The following is a 15989-nucleotide window of genomic DNA, read 5'->3' on the forward strand; positions in this document are numbered from 1 at the left end:
TATTCCTCTCCTGATTCCAGCTGCGGATATACAGATCTAGGTCAAATGTCTCTTTGTCCAAAAGTGTAATGCCATCTGGAGCACTACTGCTCATAGTAATAAACTCCACACAATCAAGGAGTCTACTGCAGTTTGGTGCTCTTCCTTCTACTCCTCTCAGAAGGAGTCCACTCTTCATGCCATTTACACATTGGTCATACCCAGCTCACCCACTGTTTCCTCCTATGTAATGACCCACACTCGCTATGTGGTTGTGGAGCCAGACTGATGATATCTCATGTATTGGTGGAATGTCCTGTCTCGACTCTTCCTGTTACATGTAGTCTCCCGATTCCTTAAATCTAATATTAGCAGACGATCCACAGATGGTTGAACCGGTCCTTAGTTTCCTCCATGAAAGTGGTTTTTATTTCCAGATATAATGTTCTACTTTAGTCTTGGAGCAGGGGCAGGTTGGCTGTGGTTGGGACTTGTTTTACAGTCTTCTCGGTCTGTGACCCCATGACTGCCCCCCTTTTTTTCAGTTTTTAGATTTGGTCTCACCGTTTATGCCTTTTCTGTGTATTTTTAATGATCATTATTTTATAATTTGCTCCCCTGACTGGATCTGCCCACTTTTAGCAGACCCTCTTTCTTCTGTGACTCACTTCGGAATTGCGGAACTGATGACCTCGCCATTTGGTCCCATAACCCCTCTCAATTAATCAGTCCACATGATGTTGTGTCTAGCTTTGAAACTGTCCTCCCATCCTGTGAGTGCTTCAAACTCAGTATTTCAAAGCTGTTCAGCAACTTCAGGTACTCACTCTGCAACATAGGTCCAGAAAAGGTAAGTTTTTTGTCCATCCACTTATGAACCATTTCCACACTATCTCGTTAATTTCTTCATTGTCTGCTTTTTTCATATTTCTTTTCATTTGGCTATATCTTATCCTTGGCTTTCAAAGAATCATACATTTGTGTTTTACCACATTTGAAACGCAACATTGTTTAACACACAGTGTGTTTGCTCTCTCACTCACCTCAACTACATCTTTTCATTAAGTGTTAGCAAGACATACTTTTTGTTCAACAACATGTTATCACTTAAATTGCTATTAGTCAATTACAACTACCAGAAAATAATTCAGGTTGTGCATTTCTTTTAAATGCTTGACCTTGTCAGATAAAATCATTGTTTAATGCAACAACACCCTCCACTGTGCAGATTGCAGCAGAAAGTCCATAGGTGTGCAACAGTGTTCCAGTGTGCACCTGTGCACATCAGTAATAACAGAAAACAAGAAACACCAACAAACAGAGTGCTCATGAAAGTACTATTTCATTTGATGTATCAACACTGTGTGTAACGTGTTTGTTGCACACAGCGGTGCAGTTTAATGTCTATACTTGCAATACCGCACTGTTCTGAACTTCTTTTTCTTGGTTTTCCACCACATAACAACACTGTCAGGGCTGTACAGTCTTTGTGTTAAAAGTAGAGTACATGTAGAGTTGCGAATGATTAATGTATACTGTAATACAGTAGTACTGTGCAAGCTCTTTTCCTCATTATATAGAGTGTATCAAAAAGAATCATCAGATTTTTAAAAAAATCATATCTATTATGTTATTTGAGATATGTGTGAACAACTTTCTGTTGGAAAGAGCAAACTCTAGAGTTCTACATGGGTACCACGAGGTAGTACGAGTGTGCGCCCGCTTCAGTTCTAGTAAAATTTGTGTCGGGACAATAGAAAGCGTTTGGTCTTCTACATTTTGCGCAGTGTGGGTCAGTAATAATTGTGCAGCATCGCTTTCATACTAGGTATGGTGTGGATCCTCCTAGAGCACAGAGCATTAGACACTGGCGTGAAAAATTCTGAGAAATGGATTGTTTGCGTAAAGACAAATATCCGGGCCATCACCAAGTGTCTGACACGGACATCGAATGCATACACCATAGATTTACAAGGAGTTCGCAGAAATCCATTCACCATTGCAGCTTGACAGCTCAATATGTTCCTGATGATGTCCATGTACGGTGTCTTGCATCAACGTTTACACATGATATTGTACAAAATTCAGCTACAGTGAGCTCTTCATGAAGGGTAGAAACAACAAAATGTGGAGTTCTGTAATTTCGTTCTTGGCAAAATGGAGGATGACAGTTTTCTTCCACGCTTAGTGTTTAGTGACAAGCCAAAATTTGATTTAAATGGAAAGGTGAACCTTCTTAATGTGAGAATGTGGGACATGGAACAATCACGAAGTTGTACGTCATGAGAGAGACTCTTCTAAATTTAATGTGTTTTGTATGTAAATAAGTTATACAAACTGCAACCAGTCACTTTTTTAATAATATAGGCGGCTTTTTTTCCCCAATTATACTGTCGCAGTAAGCAAAAAATAAATTTACATCCATATTGACAGATAAGCTAAAGTCATGGCAATACATTAAAGTGTGTTCCATCTTTTTGTCATAGAGCCAGCACCCAGAGTTATGCTAGCAATAATGATGTAACTTCCTGAAACCATCTGAAGATGAACCTGAAAAGGTTCAAAAACTGGTTCATGGAATAAAACCTAATTATTCAAATAAGTGACTGGTTTCAGTTTAGTATAACTTATTTACATTCAATTTACAGTCATGGTTCTAAAATATCCATAATGTATAAGCATAATTCATGTGTTTTGTGTAGTTTCATGGGAAAAGGTGTATGGTCCATTGTTCTTTGCCGAGAACACTGTTGGAGGAAGCCCATATCTCGATACGCTTGGAGCTCTCTTTTCCCACAGTAGGAGACTGAGTTAAATGACTTTATTTACCAACAGGATGGGGCACTGCCACACCGGCATCTAGAAGTGCGGGAATTTTTAAATTGAAGGATTACTGAACGATGGATTGGTCACACTGGACCAAATGATTCAGCCTTACATTACTGGCCTCCAAGGTCAGCGGACCTGACTGTGTGTGATTATTTCTTGTGGAGGTTTATAAAGGACTCTGTTTATGTGCCTCTGTTACCAACAACAGTGAATGAACTGAGACATCGCACAACAGTAGCTGTGGAAGCTGTAACTCAAGACCTGCTCATTGCAGTGTGGGAACAATTTGAATACCACATTGATATATGCAGTGCCTCTCGGGGAGGGGGGGGGGGAAATTGAACATCTATGAAATCGTATGGAAAAAATCCTTTTTGAGTTTCTTGTTCATCAAAAACCAAAATTAATTGTATATGTTTATTAATTTCAGAAATATAGACCTGCCAAATCGGATGATTCTTTTTTATATACCATATACATTGACTTATTAATTAAATCTTAAAATTTGCATTCCTTTCCTGCATCAGACGTGTTCTGGTTTATACAAAAAATGGTAGCATATAAAAGTTTGCTGAATGCATTAGGACTGAAACACTTTTACAGTTTAGGCAGATTTCCAAATTATACATGTTTTAAGTTTTACTGTGTGTGTGTGTGTGTGTGTGTGAGAGAGAGAGAGAGAGAGAGAGAGAGAGAGATTAGAGATTTTTCATACATTTTACCAACATTATTTCTCGAATGAAAAATTTTTTCCTTCTATTACAGAAAGCAAAACGTCTCCTCTCATCTGGCATGACTGGTCCTGAAGGTCACTACTTGTCACGACCAGAGGCTATTGAAGCAGAAGCTGTCTACAGAGCATGTGTTATTGCTAGTCAGGTAGACTTTTTTATTATTAGTTACAATTTCCACCTATTTCAAAGAACCCTTCAGTGAACAGAAACTATCAGTTAACGTGCAAAATACGATCTGGTTTCCTACTTGCAACAGTTAAGTTTGGTCATTGCTTCGGGTAAAAGTTTGCAATTTCATTACTTTCTTGATGTGCACTAGCAATTTTATTTTCCTCCCTACATTAAATATGGATGAAATGATTTTACTTGCTGGATAAAGGCAGAAATGAACAAACACAAAATGTTGCATTAATGCTGTATAGTTCAGAAGTAGTGTTGATACTGGCTGCTAATTGAGGAGAAAGTGTTGGGAGTAACACAGAGGATTATCTGTGATACCGAAGAGAAGTGGATGAAGATTCCATTTGAAACAACATATGCCCATGCAATTGACCATGAAATCCTTGTTTCTTTCATAGTCTGGTTTTCTCCAATGATTTCTAACTAGATGATTCATGGAGCAACACTTGGTTGCAAAAGCTAAAATTTATGTGATAGTTTTGCTGTCTCTAGCTGTGTGGTAAGTAGAAATATTTTCTTTCCACTTTCATTTGTTCAGGGGCTTTAACTTGTTGATCATTTTGCAAAAAGATATTGTTTTGAGTGTTTGTAGAGTACTACAGTATTACTCTTACTTACTTCAAAGGAAGAAACTATATAAACCACCCACTCATTAAGGATAGTAGCATCATTCATCCTATTCCATTGATTACACATTTATCTATAGTCCAATTAAAATTACTTGATAGTTGACATTTGTCAGTTGCTGCTACAGTGTTGCCACATCGAGTGCGGGTCACTTCACAAATGCTGTTAATGTGTAATGCGGAGCAATATTGGAAGCGGCCGCTGCAAGGTACATCGGAAATGCGAGATGTCCTGTCAGTGGCTGATTTTAAGTGACCAGTGACTGAATTCAGCAGATGACAGGTTTTGTAGACCTGAATTTAAAGTCTTGTCCTAACCTAACCACAACCTTGCGACATGCAGTGTACCTAAAAATCAGTGATCAATAATCTGTAGCAAAACTAAAATCATGATCACTTTGTTCACGGCTTTTAAAGCTAACTTCTATGAGCTAACTCAAGACAGAAAAAAATCATTTTCAGTGCTGAAAGCAAACTGTAATTTCCTGCTATCATTGGTTACCTGAAACTATCCTCACACTAATTAAACGAGCACCATCGACTGATGAGGAGTCCTCTTTGGCATTTGGTTGCAGAGTCCAAACAACAAAAGAATAATAGGAAGAAAAATAACAGCAAATACAGTCAATATGAAGATGAAAATGATGTGGCAAAGAATTACAACTCAGTTACATTTAAAACAATTAACTGAATAAAAATAATAATCAGACTCATCTGATTAGAGTTGGGGAAAAAAAGAAATAAAATAACTCTCTACAGCTGACGAGATTCAAATCTATAACCTCGTACACTTCAGATCAATACGCTAACCATTGTGCTGAGCCACAAGACTGGGCTGAACTCATTTATTTATGATTGTGGAGCTCTGGTCGCAATGATGAATTGTAGCTTTCAAAAATTTGGCTTCACACAATCTCACATGGAGCTTATCTAACATAAGCAAATCTCTGTAATTATGATACCTGTATATGTGATGCTGAATTGCAACTTGTGCAGGAGTAGTCTTTGGTTATCGCTGTGTAAGAAACATGTGTATTTCATTAGCATAATTTTGTGCATGTGTTGTTTTTGGCACAGTAGTAAAACAAGTGTGCCGAATCTATGATTCGGGATCCAAACATATGAAGAAACACTGCTGAATAAGAAACTGAAAGTGAAATGACAAACTGTTGTAGCAGTTTGGCAGTGGCAAATGGTTAGAGCATGACAAGTACTCTTATTGGAGGAAACAAGCTCCAACACATAAAGTGTCAACTATAAAGTTTTTTTAGTTATACTATAGTACTGTTTGCATCTGTTTTCATGTACTTTACTATTATAAGATTTTAGTCTGCTGGACAAAGACATTGTGGCACCATGTTCATTATTTTACAGTTACAGCACCTATATTGCCACTTGGTACTTAAGAGCCTCTGTGGGAACCATCTCCAGAAGATCAGTTTCTTATGACTACTCAAAAATATGGATTAATAAGACTTCTAATCCTAAGGTCTGGGGTTCACTTCCAGGTTTTTGCGCCTTCTGACCACATGACATTCACTTGTGGTAGTGCTCTACATACAATGAACTTTGTTAATTTTCAGCAACAATTTCATGCTAAACCATAGACCTCGACTCACACTTTTCATGCAAAGAAGTCTTGGACAGTATTTCAACATTGCACATAAATCTGACCCTCAAGATGATCTACTGTCAAAAACCTCTGTGCAGAAGATTTGTTTGACTTCTTCTTGTACTGAGGTCTAATTGTGTGGTCAGCTGGTGCAAACAATCTAAAGTCTCAAACTCATAGAAGAAGATTATGCAGTTCGAAACAAGTAAAAACAACCTTCTGGTATCACTGATAAACATTAATGCTCTTGCTCTAAATGAAATGCTCTGTGTAAAAATCTTTTCAGACCACCTACATAAAAAGATCACGTAGTAAGCATATATAGAAATTAATCAAGAAGCTCAATTCAGCATGCTCCATTCTTAGAAATATCTCATTGTACTGATTTGAAAACAAAGGTCCTAAATTCTACTGTACACATTCACTCCCCATTTTGTAGAAATTTCTTCTGGGCGATATAGTAAATGCAGTATTTAGTGAGCATAATCAAGCAGTAAGAATACTATGTAAAATAGAAAACTATACATTTTGCAAATGTTTCATTAAGAATCTTGGAATTATATTACTGATGTCCCAGTGCATTTTCTTCTTAATGGTACTTACTGTTAGTAATGAAAATAAATTTCCAATGAAATAATATTTTTGCAATCACAGTGTAAGCTATAAAGATAATTTCCACATAGACTCAGCCTTCTTCGCTAAGGTCGGATTTCATGTATGTATTGTGGTGCCAAGAATTTCAATGTGTTTCCATGAGACAGAAAGTAAGAAACTGAGAAGCACAGTAATCCAAAATAAAGTAAAAAACAATCTTTATTAGCCAATCTGACTAAAAGTTATCTGATTATGTAGTGGCAAGGCTTGAAGATTACTATTACCTTCAGACAGTAGCAATTTTCATTGTAGATAACTCTGTTCTGACAGAATAAAAGTAACTTATTTTGTAGACATATCAGTGCAGTCAAATAAAGAACTAAAAGCCATAGTATGTAAACAGTAGTGAAGAATCCTAGCAATCATATTGCACTCTTTATTTTCCAACATAAATACTTAAAAGGTAATGTTTTGCAATTGTATAAGTTACTTATTTCCTTTCAGGTGAGCTCTCCACTGTATTTGCAAGTGACAAGTAAATCCTCAACTGCTGTGCTCAAGGCTATGAGGAAAAATGGTATGGTTGTCTTTGGGGAAGTCCTTGCTTCTTCTCTGGGGATTGAGGATGCCAAGAAGCTAAACAACCCATCCTGCATTACCAACCCTCCAATTCGCTCGACAGAGGGAACAGGGTCATCATTGATAAGTGCCCTTGCTGAGTAAGCATCCTAGTTATTTGCTTCCATTCAATTAAAATGGCTAACATTGTGAAGTCTACTTAGAAGCTATCAATTACTTTTAAGGTATAAAAAGCTTCAATCTCTCTCTCTCTCTCTCTCTCTCTCTCTCTCTCTCTCTCTCTCTCTCTCTCTCTCTCTCTCTCTCTCTGTCCCTGGTTGTTTCTTCCTTTATTATCTCATCTCTCTTAACAACAGTGCCATCTCAGAAGCTCTGTTTACACTTTTCTCTTTATCAAGTGCCTTAGTCTCCAGTTGTTAATTTCTGTGTAAGCTGTAAGAAGAAACAGTTTTGTTTGCAATAATTTATATGATCGTGTGCTTTTTTAATGTTCATCCTACGTGTACATTAACTATAATATTTATCTTTTGAGAAGAACTTTCACTTATTTTGTAGTATACAATTATAAATTAGTGACATTACGTAAAAGTATATATCATACTTGAAACAATGATACCTAATCTAATAAAAATTTTACTGACCAGTTTATCGTTACACTCTTTGTCTTACAATAGTAATGTATAAGTTCATAATGTTTTAAACTGATATTTTGTTCTCTTCTTTTTCACTTATTGTCAGTAATAATTGTGTTATGTTAAATGCTGACATTCTATGCATAGTGATGCCAATGAGATAGACTGGTGTCAGTCTGTTTCTAATTCTCTGAACATTTCAGAAATGGTCTACATGTTGTTAGCAGTGGTAACTGCACTTTTAGCACAGAGCAAAAGTCTCTGGGCATAGAAGACTTTACAAAGGTTCCACCTGGTGTAAATGGTGTTGAAGACAGGATGTCAGTTGTATGGGAGAAAGGTGTGCACAGTGGTGCAATGGATCCAAAATGCTTTGTAGCCATTACCAGCACCAATGCAGCAAAAATTTTCAACATATTTCCAAGGAAGGTTTGTAACAAAATTTATTTTGCCTTGAAACAGCATTCATGAAACAGTTGTGTGCATTCACAACACTGTCGTCTACTTAAACTCAATCAGTTCTTCTCAAAACTTTTGAGTGTATACATATAGCATGTGAATAAGGGAGATTTTTTTAAATTATTCTTTTTAAAAATTTCTGTTTATAAAATGGTGGAAGGAAGATTATGGCTTAACATTCTGTTACTTATTACAGTTGAGTGCACAATGGAATTAATCTGTTTAGGATTCCGTGATCATAAAGATTATTGAAGTATACAATATGCAGTCACCTGCAGTGGCACATAATAATCTGGAATGACGTATATTTGCTTGTAGATTGGATCTAAATTGTCTTGGAAGAAATGCACAGAATTCAATTGCAGATATCAGACATGTAGTAAATATTTGGCTTGGCAAGTCACGTGAAAGGAAGGAAATGAACCCATATGAGTATAAACTGACAAGCAATATAAAGTAGCAACACAGCAATGTTTCTCACTTTAAAAATGAAAAATTTTTGTTTGCAGGGTAAGCATTGTGTGGTCCCCCAGGCCTGATCACAGAGATATTTTCTTGTTCATTTATTGAAATAATTCTATATCGAAAGACAACTTATAACATAAAGGATGTGTGGATAGCAAGAAATGCATGCAAATAAAGTGTTGCACATTAGCTAAGCTTCTGATCTGTCTTCCTTTCATGTCAAAAGATACATTCTTTGTAGTCACTGAAAGAAATATAGTATGTGATTGGGAGTTCAGAGTTAATACATCACTGTGGCTTATAAACTGATAAAGAAAGAAGCTTAATTGGTATAGAAGAGGTAAAAAGCACTATCACCCAAAGTATTATTCTCTTTTGTGGGATTTGCAAAAAAAAAAAAAAAATTAAACAAATCAGCAGCTGTTATAAGGATGTCAGTGTTGTCAGCAGTCAGAAAAACAAATCTAAATATAAATAAATATCCATAAAATCTGATGGTATGCACTCTCCCCCACCCCTCCCCCACCCAAAAAAAAGCTCTTCAGCAGATGTAACTGATGAGATTGCATGTTGAATCTAAAAGTCAGTAAAATATTAAGAAGTTCACTTTAATCAATGCATGTGTAATGTGAAGCAGGCCTATATCGAAGTTGTTATGGTGACTCAGTTTATTATTAAACTTGCCTTAAAAGTGTTGGTGAAACATCATATAAGAGCAGTGTTTGTATGCAGTAAAACATCCCTCTCATCAGATCAGTAGTATATACAATAATAGCATGCTTATATGAAATTACAGATACAACTTCATTATCTATTATGGGAAAGTGACAGTTTGTCTAGAAATTGAGAAGTGTACTGGAGAAGATAATGGTCATATGCCATTTAAGGATTCCCTGGTATGTTACATGCTTTTACCAAAAAGTATGTAGACCATTGGTCTGTCAGCCTAATTTCTCCTGCAGCTAAAACATAGCTTAGAGTTCTGAATAGAAGGCTATATGGTTATAGGTGGACTGGAGAGGAACAGTTCGGACTGAAAAGAGGAGAAGGCACATGGGGGAGATACGACTAGCACAGAATCTATGTTTACAGCAGAAAGTAAGATAAGGATTGGAAACGAAATGTCAGAAGGAAGCAGCATTGGAAGTTACAGACAGAGAAGATGAAACAATGATGGAAGCATTTGAGATGTAGATGTGCAGGAGAATTGAGAGGATAAGCTGGAGGGAAAGAGTGAGTAATGAGAGAATGTTCGAAAGGGTTGGCAAGAGGAGAAGGCTGCTCCAGGTTATAAGATAAAAGAAGAAGAACTGAAGGGGACATTCTGAGACAGGAATGCTTGCTAACAGATACTTTGGAAGCTCTAGTTTCTGGTAAGAGAGTGAGAGGAAGGAGGAGAGACAAGTTGGTGGATAATATCAAGGGAAGCAGAAATTATATGGACCTGAAGAGGATGGCAAAAGACAGGAGTGCATGGAGGGTTACCAAGTGAAAATTTGCCAATGAACAGAACACTGATGGTGGTCGTCACCTTATCTCCTTGCACATTATACATGTTTGTGTCATGCGTATTTTGTAGATTAGGAAATCAAATTACATTTACTTTCCCATTTGTGCCATTTTCAATTCTGCGCAGCTGTGAGTGTTGCTGAGAAACTGCACGTATCTGCATCACTGTTCTCCTTTTGTAACATCTGATGTGTCCATTCATTGGAATTATTCATGCCCTTCAGACACTATATGTTAATCATTTATCTCGTGTAGGTTAGGGAATCAAATGGTACTATCAGAGTAACTCATTAGCAGAAAGCAAGCAGGTGCAGGTGAAAGCTACGGCACTCTCTGACATAACAAAGAAGAGCAGATAGTATTGAAACATGGACAACAGCAAGTCGTTATTCTATTGTGCATGTTTACCTGCTCCTGCACCCAGGTGTACATGAATGCCCACAGCTGTCAGTCCTTCCTACCTGCTGGGTGTAAATGAGTGCCCATAGCCATCTGTGCTCTCTAACTACTGGGCACACATGAATGCCCATAGTCACAAGAGGGTAAACTCCTTTATAACTGAGAGCACATCATTCTCATACATCGACATAATGTTTCCAAACATTATTGTAGTTCTGGTTAATTTTTTTTGTCCATTGGATAATCATTATGCCATAATCATATCCTGAATATTGGAGAATATCAATGAAATGCCTGAGCTTGTAATGACTTGTGCATGCTTTCTTCGGCTGGGGGTAGTGATTTCCAGGGTATGGATTGCTGCTTGGTTTCTGGGTAACACACAAATATTCATGTCTCACCAAATGTAATAACCAAAAAACTAAAATTCTTTTTAATTTGTTCAAAAAGGTCAGAACAAACTGATTTCTCCTTTCTTTTGTTCATCAGACTGATTTTTTTGCATTATTTTTGCACGTACCTTCCTCATATTCATCTTGTCTCTTAAAATGCCTTGTACACCTTCTCTACAACAAATACTCAATTTCCAGTTGCTTATCGAACTTTCATAATGTTTCCCTCATTCTTGATGTAGATAGCCCACTTGTTTAGTCACAGTCAGTTCTAGCAATAAAAGTTTTCCATCCGAGATCAGGAACATGTTTATGGTAAAGTGCTTGTTTCTTCAACACCACTGAATTGATCAGACAAGTTGAAACTTTTCACATCTTAAAAACACGTTCAAGATTTACAAACATCCTTGCGCTAATATAGTACGACAAACTGTTAATTAGTAATAAGAGTACTCTCCCTCTTTCTCTCTTTTTCTTTCTTTCCAGAGACCATATATTTAAGGATTTCCACAAGGATAGGGAGTGTACTCACTTCACATTGGTTTTGGAAATGGAAGTAAGATTACTGATGGTTGGAGAAACTAAATTTTTTATTATGCTGTACATCACCAAGAACAGAATATTTGGACTTAGCAAGACACTTAATACTTACCAAAAGTTCGGGGATGAACAGTTTTCTCTAAGATGCATGGATCGAACTAATTCTTCACCTGTATCAGCGGAATCAGTATCTTATGAAACTCCAACTTTAGAGTGTTAGTGCTTTGTGCTACTCAGGTGAAACATGTACTAGGCCATTATAACCCTGAAGAAGTGAAGGGGACCTCCCCATCACACCCCCCTCAGATTTAGTTATAAGTTGGCACAGTGGACAGGCCTTAAAATACTGAACACAGATCAATCGAGAAAACAGCAACAAGTTGTGTGGAACTGTGAAAAACTAAGCAAAATATACAAACTGAATAGTCCATGTGCAAGATAGGCAACATCAAGGATAGTGTGAGCTCAGGGTCCCGTGGTTAGCGTGAGCAGCTGTAGAACGAGAGGTCCTTGGTTCAAGTCTTCTCCTGAGTGAAAAGTTTAATTCTTTTATTTTCAGAAAATTATTATCTGTCCGTCCGTTCGTTCGATGCGAGGTAACTGCGCCATAGTATGGGGACGCTACACCTAAACAAACATCGAAACACACGTCAGTCGACTACAGCGCATGGAAGAGAGAGTATTCCTGCTAACGAGGCTCCCTGGCTGGCAGTTGACTGTTCGCTACTTTGGACGAGAGTGCATTAAATACGTGAGATGTATTCAGTGTGCAATAAGAATCCAGCAAATATAGCTCACGACTTCAATAACAAGGTCAATGAATATTTTCCGAACTGTAAGGAATCGAAAAGTTCCTTAAGGGATGGAACGATTGTCAAACATTTTTATGATTATTTCCTACATTTGTTGATCAACAGTATGTGTGGTGATGACAATACCTTGCTGATTGCTGCGAGGCTGTATGTGCCAGATGATGAGATTGTTGATGATCCGTGCGAATAACATGAAGAGGAAATACTGCGACTTCAATCTGATGGTATTTCTTTGGGTTACGTGAAGGAAATGCTCCAATACAGGTTAGTGTCCAAACCAATTAAAGATGCAAATATAGATTATGGAGTGAAGTAACAAATAAATTTAAGAAATTTAAAGGGGTGGAGGAAGAAAGCACAATTAAGTATTGCAAAGAAATCATGGAATGAGGTGGAACCCGAAGACAGAAGTTCAGCTCAAAAAATGGTTCAGATGGCTCTGAGCACTATGGGACTTAACTTCTGAGGTCATCAGTCCCCTAGAACTTAGAACTACTTAAACCTAACCAACCTTAGGACATCAGACACATCCATGTTCCAGGCAGGATTTGAACCTGCGACCGTAGCGGTCGCGCAGTTCCAGACTGTAGCACCTAGAACCACTCGGCTACTCTGGCTGGCCAGAAGTTCAGTGAACTAGAAAACCATGTATACCGACAATTTATTAAAGCTAGAAATGAATTAAGTGCAGTGCATAATACAGACCTACAGATTTGGGGATTGCATTACTCCAAACAAATCGGCCTGGACTTCAATGCTTCATCTCATTGGCTTGTCACGTTCAAAAGAATATACAAAATTACGAGCAGGAAGATAGCAGGAAGATTACGAAATATGTAAGCAAGAACTACGCAAATAAACTGGAAGACTTTCAGTGTGTTCAAAGATGTTTGTTACAAAAACTAATGTCAGATTCCAACAGTATGAAGACACATATACTATCAACACAGATCAGTCCGGTTTTGACTATGAAATGAAATTGACCCACACGTAATCTTTAGTTGGAGCAGGCGACACAGAATGTACTGTAGACCAGCTTCATGCCACTTCACATAGTTTTTCCATACAATAAGCTCTGAACAAAGCAGGATTTCTTTTACCTACATTTTATTTATGTTTGCAGGAAGAAAAATGGTGTATTTGGACCACAAGTTCAGCAACAGGTGAATAGCGTACAGGTGAATAGCGTACTTGCGCAAATGCCGAATGTCATTGTGAATTGCAGTGCATCAGGAAAAATGGAAAAAAGACTAGAGAAAACTTTAATGAAGGTGTGATTGCTGCTTACGCGGACAATGATTTTGCCTTACTCCTTGACAGCTATACAGGACAGAAGGATCAGGCATTGTACAATTTTAGTGTGGGAGTAGACGTGATTACCATTCCTCCAGGTTGTACACCTCTTGTGCAACCGTTAGATGTGTTTGGTTTTCGGCAAGTGAAATACTTTGTGAAAATATTCTATGATTTTGCAAAGCTGCACAGGTACACAGAGCAGTATTGTTTACGTGATCGTGTGTCAATTATCAAAGTTCAGGCACTCACATACAGTCAACTTTGCTCTCCAAAATTCCAGGACATATCAGATTTGCTTGAACATATGCAGGATTTGACTGTCTACACATGGAAAAATTTGAAAACGTTAAAAACATATGTTTCGACAGAGCACAAGGAAAACTGTGAAACTGTTGTATTCATTTTTGCAGTTTATGTGACAAACTCATATGTTTTCATCACTTTTTTGGGAGTGATTATCACATCCACAAGAAAACCTAAATCAGGCAAGGCAGAAGAATCTTTTTACCCATTCGCCAAGTGTACAAGTCAAGTCAGTCTACAACATATTCCTGTCATGTGACGCACATGCCATCACCAGTGTCGTATAGAATATATCAGATGTCTGTTCCGGTGGAGGAATTGGTTGATCTATGACCTTGTGATCAAATGTTTTCGGTCCCATTGGAGAGGCACGTCCTTTCATCTACTAATTGCACAGTTTTGCGGTGTGGTCGCAAAACACACAGGCAGTAAACTTATTACAGTGAACAGAGATGTCAGTGAACGAATGGACAGATCATAACTTTGCGAAAATAAAGAAAGTAAACTTTTCACTCGAGGGAAGACTCGAACCAAGGACCTCTCGTTCCGCAGCTGCTCACGCTAACAACGGGACCACGGCACTCCTGAGCTCACACTATCCTTGATGTTGCCTATCTTGTGCATGAACTACTCAGTTCGTATATTTTGCTTATTTTTTTCATAGTTCCACACAACTTCTTCCTGTTTTCTCGATTGATCTGTGTCCAGTTTTTGAAGGCCTATCCACTGTGCCAACTTATAACTAAATCTGAGGGGCTGAGCAATGGGGAGGTTCCCTTGTCAGGTGGGACATGAACTAGGCCATCATAAACCTGAAGTAGTTTCACAGGTCTGATGGGTTCTCAGTGACTGCCAATAGATACTGAACTCAAATTCAGTAACTTGAATACAGCAATGCCACTATGATGGTGAAGGCTAAGTTTCTGGAATGATGTAATCAAGTATAGAGTGTAAAAACCAAAGCACTAGAAAAACAAAATAAGGAGATTAAAATGAAGCTAAGGTCTGAATCCCATAAATCAGTTAATTATATCAAATTCATCAATAAGAAAAATCAGAGACATTTAAAGTAATATTAACTGCAGTTTTTTGCAACAGTAAACAGACTTGCATATAAAGAGGAGTGTAGGAGCCTCACTAATTTAGATGGTTGGTAAGACTTCTCAGCTAGATTGGAGTCTAGACAGCAGTCATAGCAGAGATCCTCTTTTGCTGCACCTGAGAATGTAGATTAGGCCAGTGATTAATATATGGTGTAGCAGATGGAACCAATAATGTGGCTGATGAAACAGGAATCCGTCTTTTGCTGGTTACATAGTGTGTGGTGGCACTCTAGTTGGACACTGGACCCCTTTTTTTGAGAACAGTAGTTGAAATCCCTGTTTTGCCATCCAGACTTAAGCTTTCCATGCATTCCCTAAATTGCTTATGGCAAGTAATGGGATGGTTCCTTTGGAAATAACATGGCCAGTTTCCTTCTCTATCCTTTCCCAATTCAAGTTTTTGCCTCATTTTTAATAACCTCAGCATTAAACTATAATCTTCCTTCCTTTCTTTTTGCCAGTCGCACAAATACAGCAAGTTAAAATTAATATTCGCTCCGCACCATTGTTGGCTGATTGATACAGGAACCAGTTTCCATAGTTATATTGAAAGTAAAACATCCATGGTTGCAAAGTTATTTTTATTTAAAAATAGTGCATTTCATCATGGTTAGGCACCATCAGATTATCTTAAAGAAAAAAGGGGGTAGTTAAAGAACTGTCCTATAAAAATTATAAGGCATGGTTCTAGGCTACACCTATAATTTAAATAACATTGTAAACAACACTCATGTAAAACTGTCAAATGATATTCATTTTACCAAAGCTCTGTATCAACCACATACACATAAAACCATGTGGATGAAAATTTGGTCATCAGAATAATTGGATGGAAAAATTTCAGAGATCAACCCACAGCCACAATAGAAACAAGGTCTGACAAACTGGTCAAGAAAACCAACAAAGATTTAGAAATACCTGTGAACTGTTATAGCAGCAAGTAGAG

At 37.6% G+C, this 15989-nt stretch overlaps 1 protein-coding gene across 7 annotated transcripts in view; it reads left to right on the forward strand.

Moving 5' to 3' along the window:
- Positions 1–15989, forward strand: part of LOC126281437 (dihydropyrimidinase-like) — a 293010-nt gene that overhangs the window by 259845 nt on the left and 17176 nt on the right. For all 7 annotated transcript variants that reach the window (XM_049980405.1, XM_049980402.1, XM_049980401.1 and 4 more), the window contains 3 exons: positions 3574–3687; positions 7059–7273; positions 7969–8194. In XM_049980405.1, the coding sequence (XP_049836362.1) occupies positions 3574–3687; positions 7059–7273; positions 7969–8194 (555 nt within the window). The remainder of the gene's footprint in view (positions 1–3573; positions 3688–7058; positions 7274–7968; positions 8195–15989) is intronic.

This window comes from Schistocerca gregaria, chromosome 7 (assembly GCF_023897955.1).
Source record: "Schistocerca gregaria isolate iqSchGreg1 chromosome 7, iqSchGreg1.2, whole genome shotgun sequence".
NCBI lineage: Eukaryota > Metazoa > Arthropoda > Insecta > Orthoptera > Acrididae > Schistocerca > Schistocerca gregaria.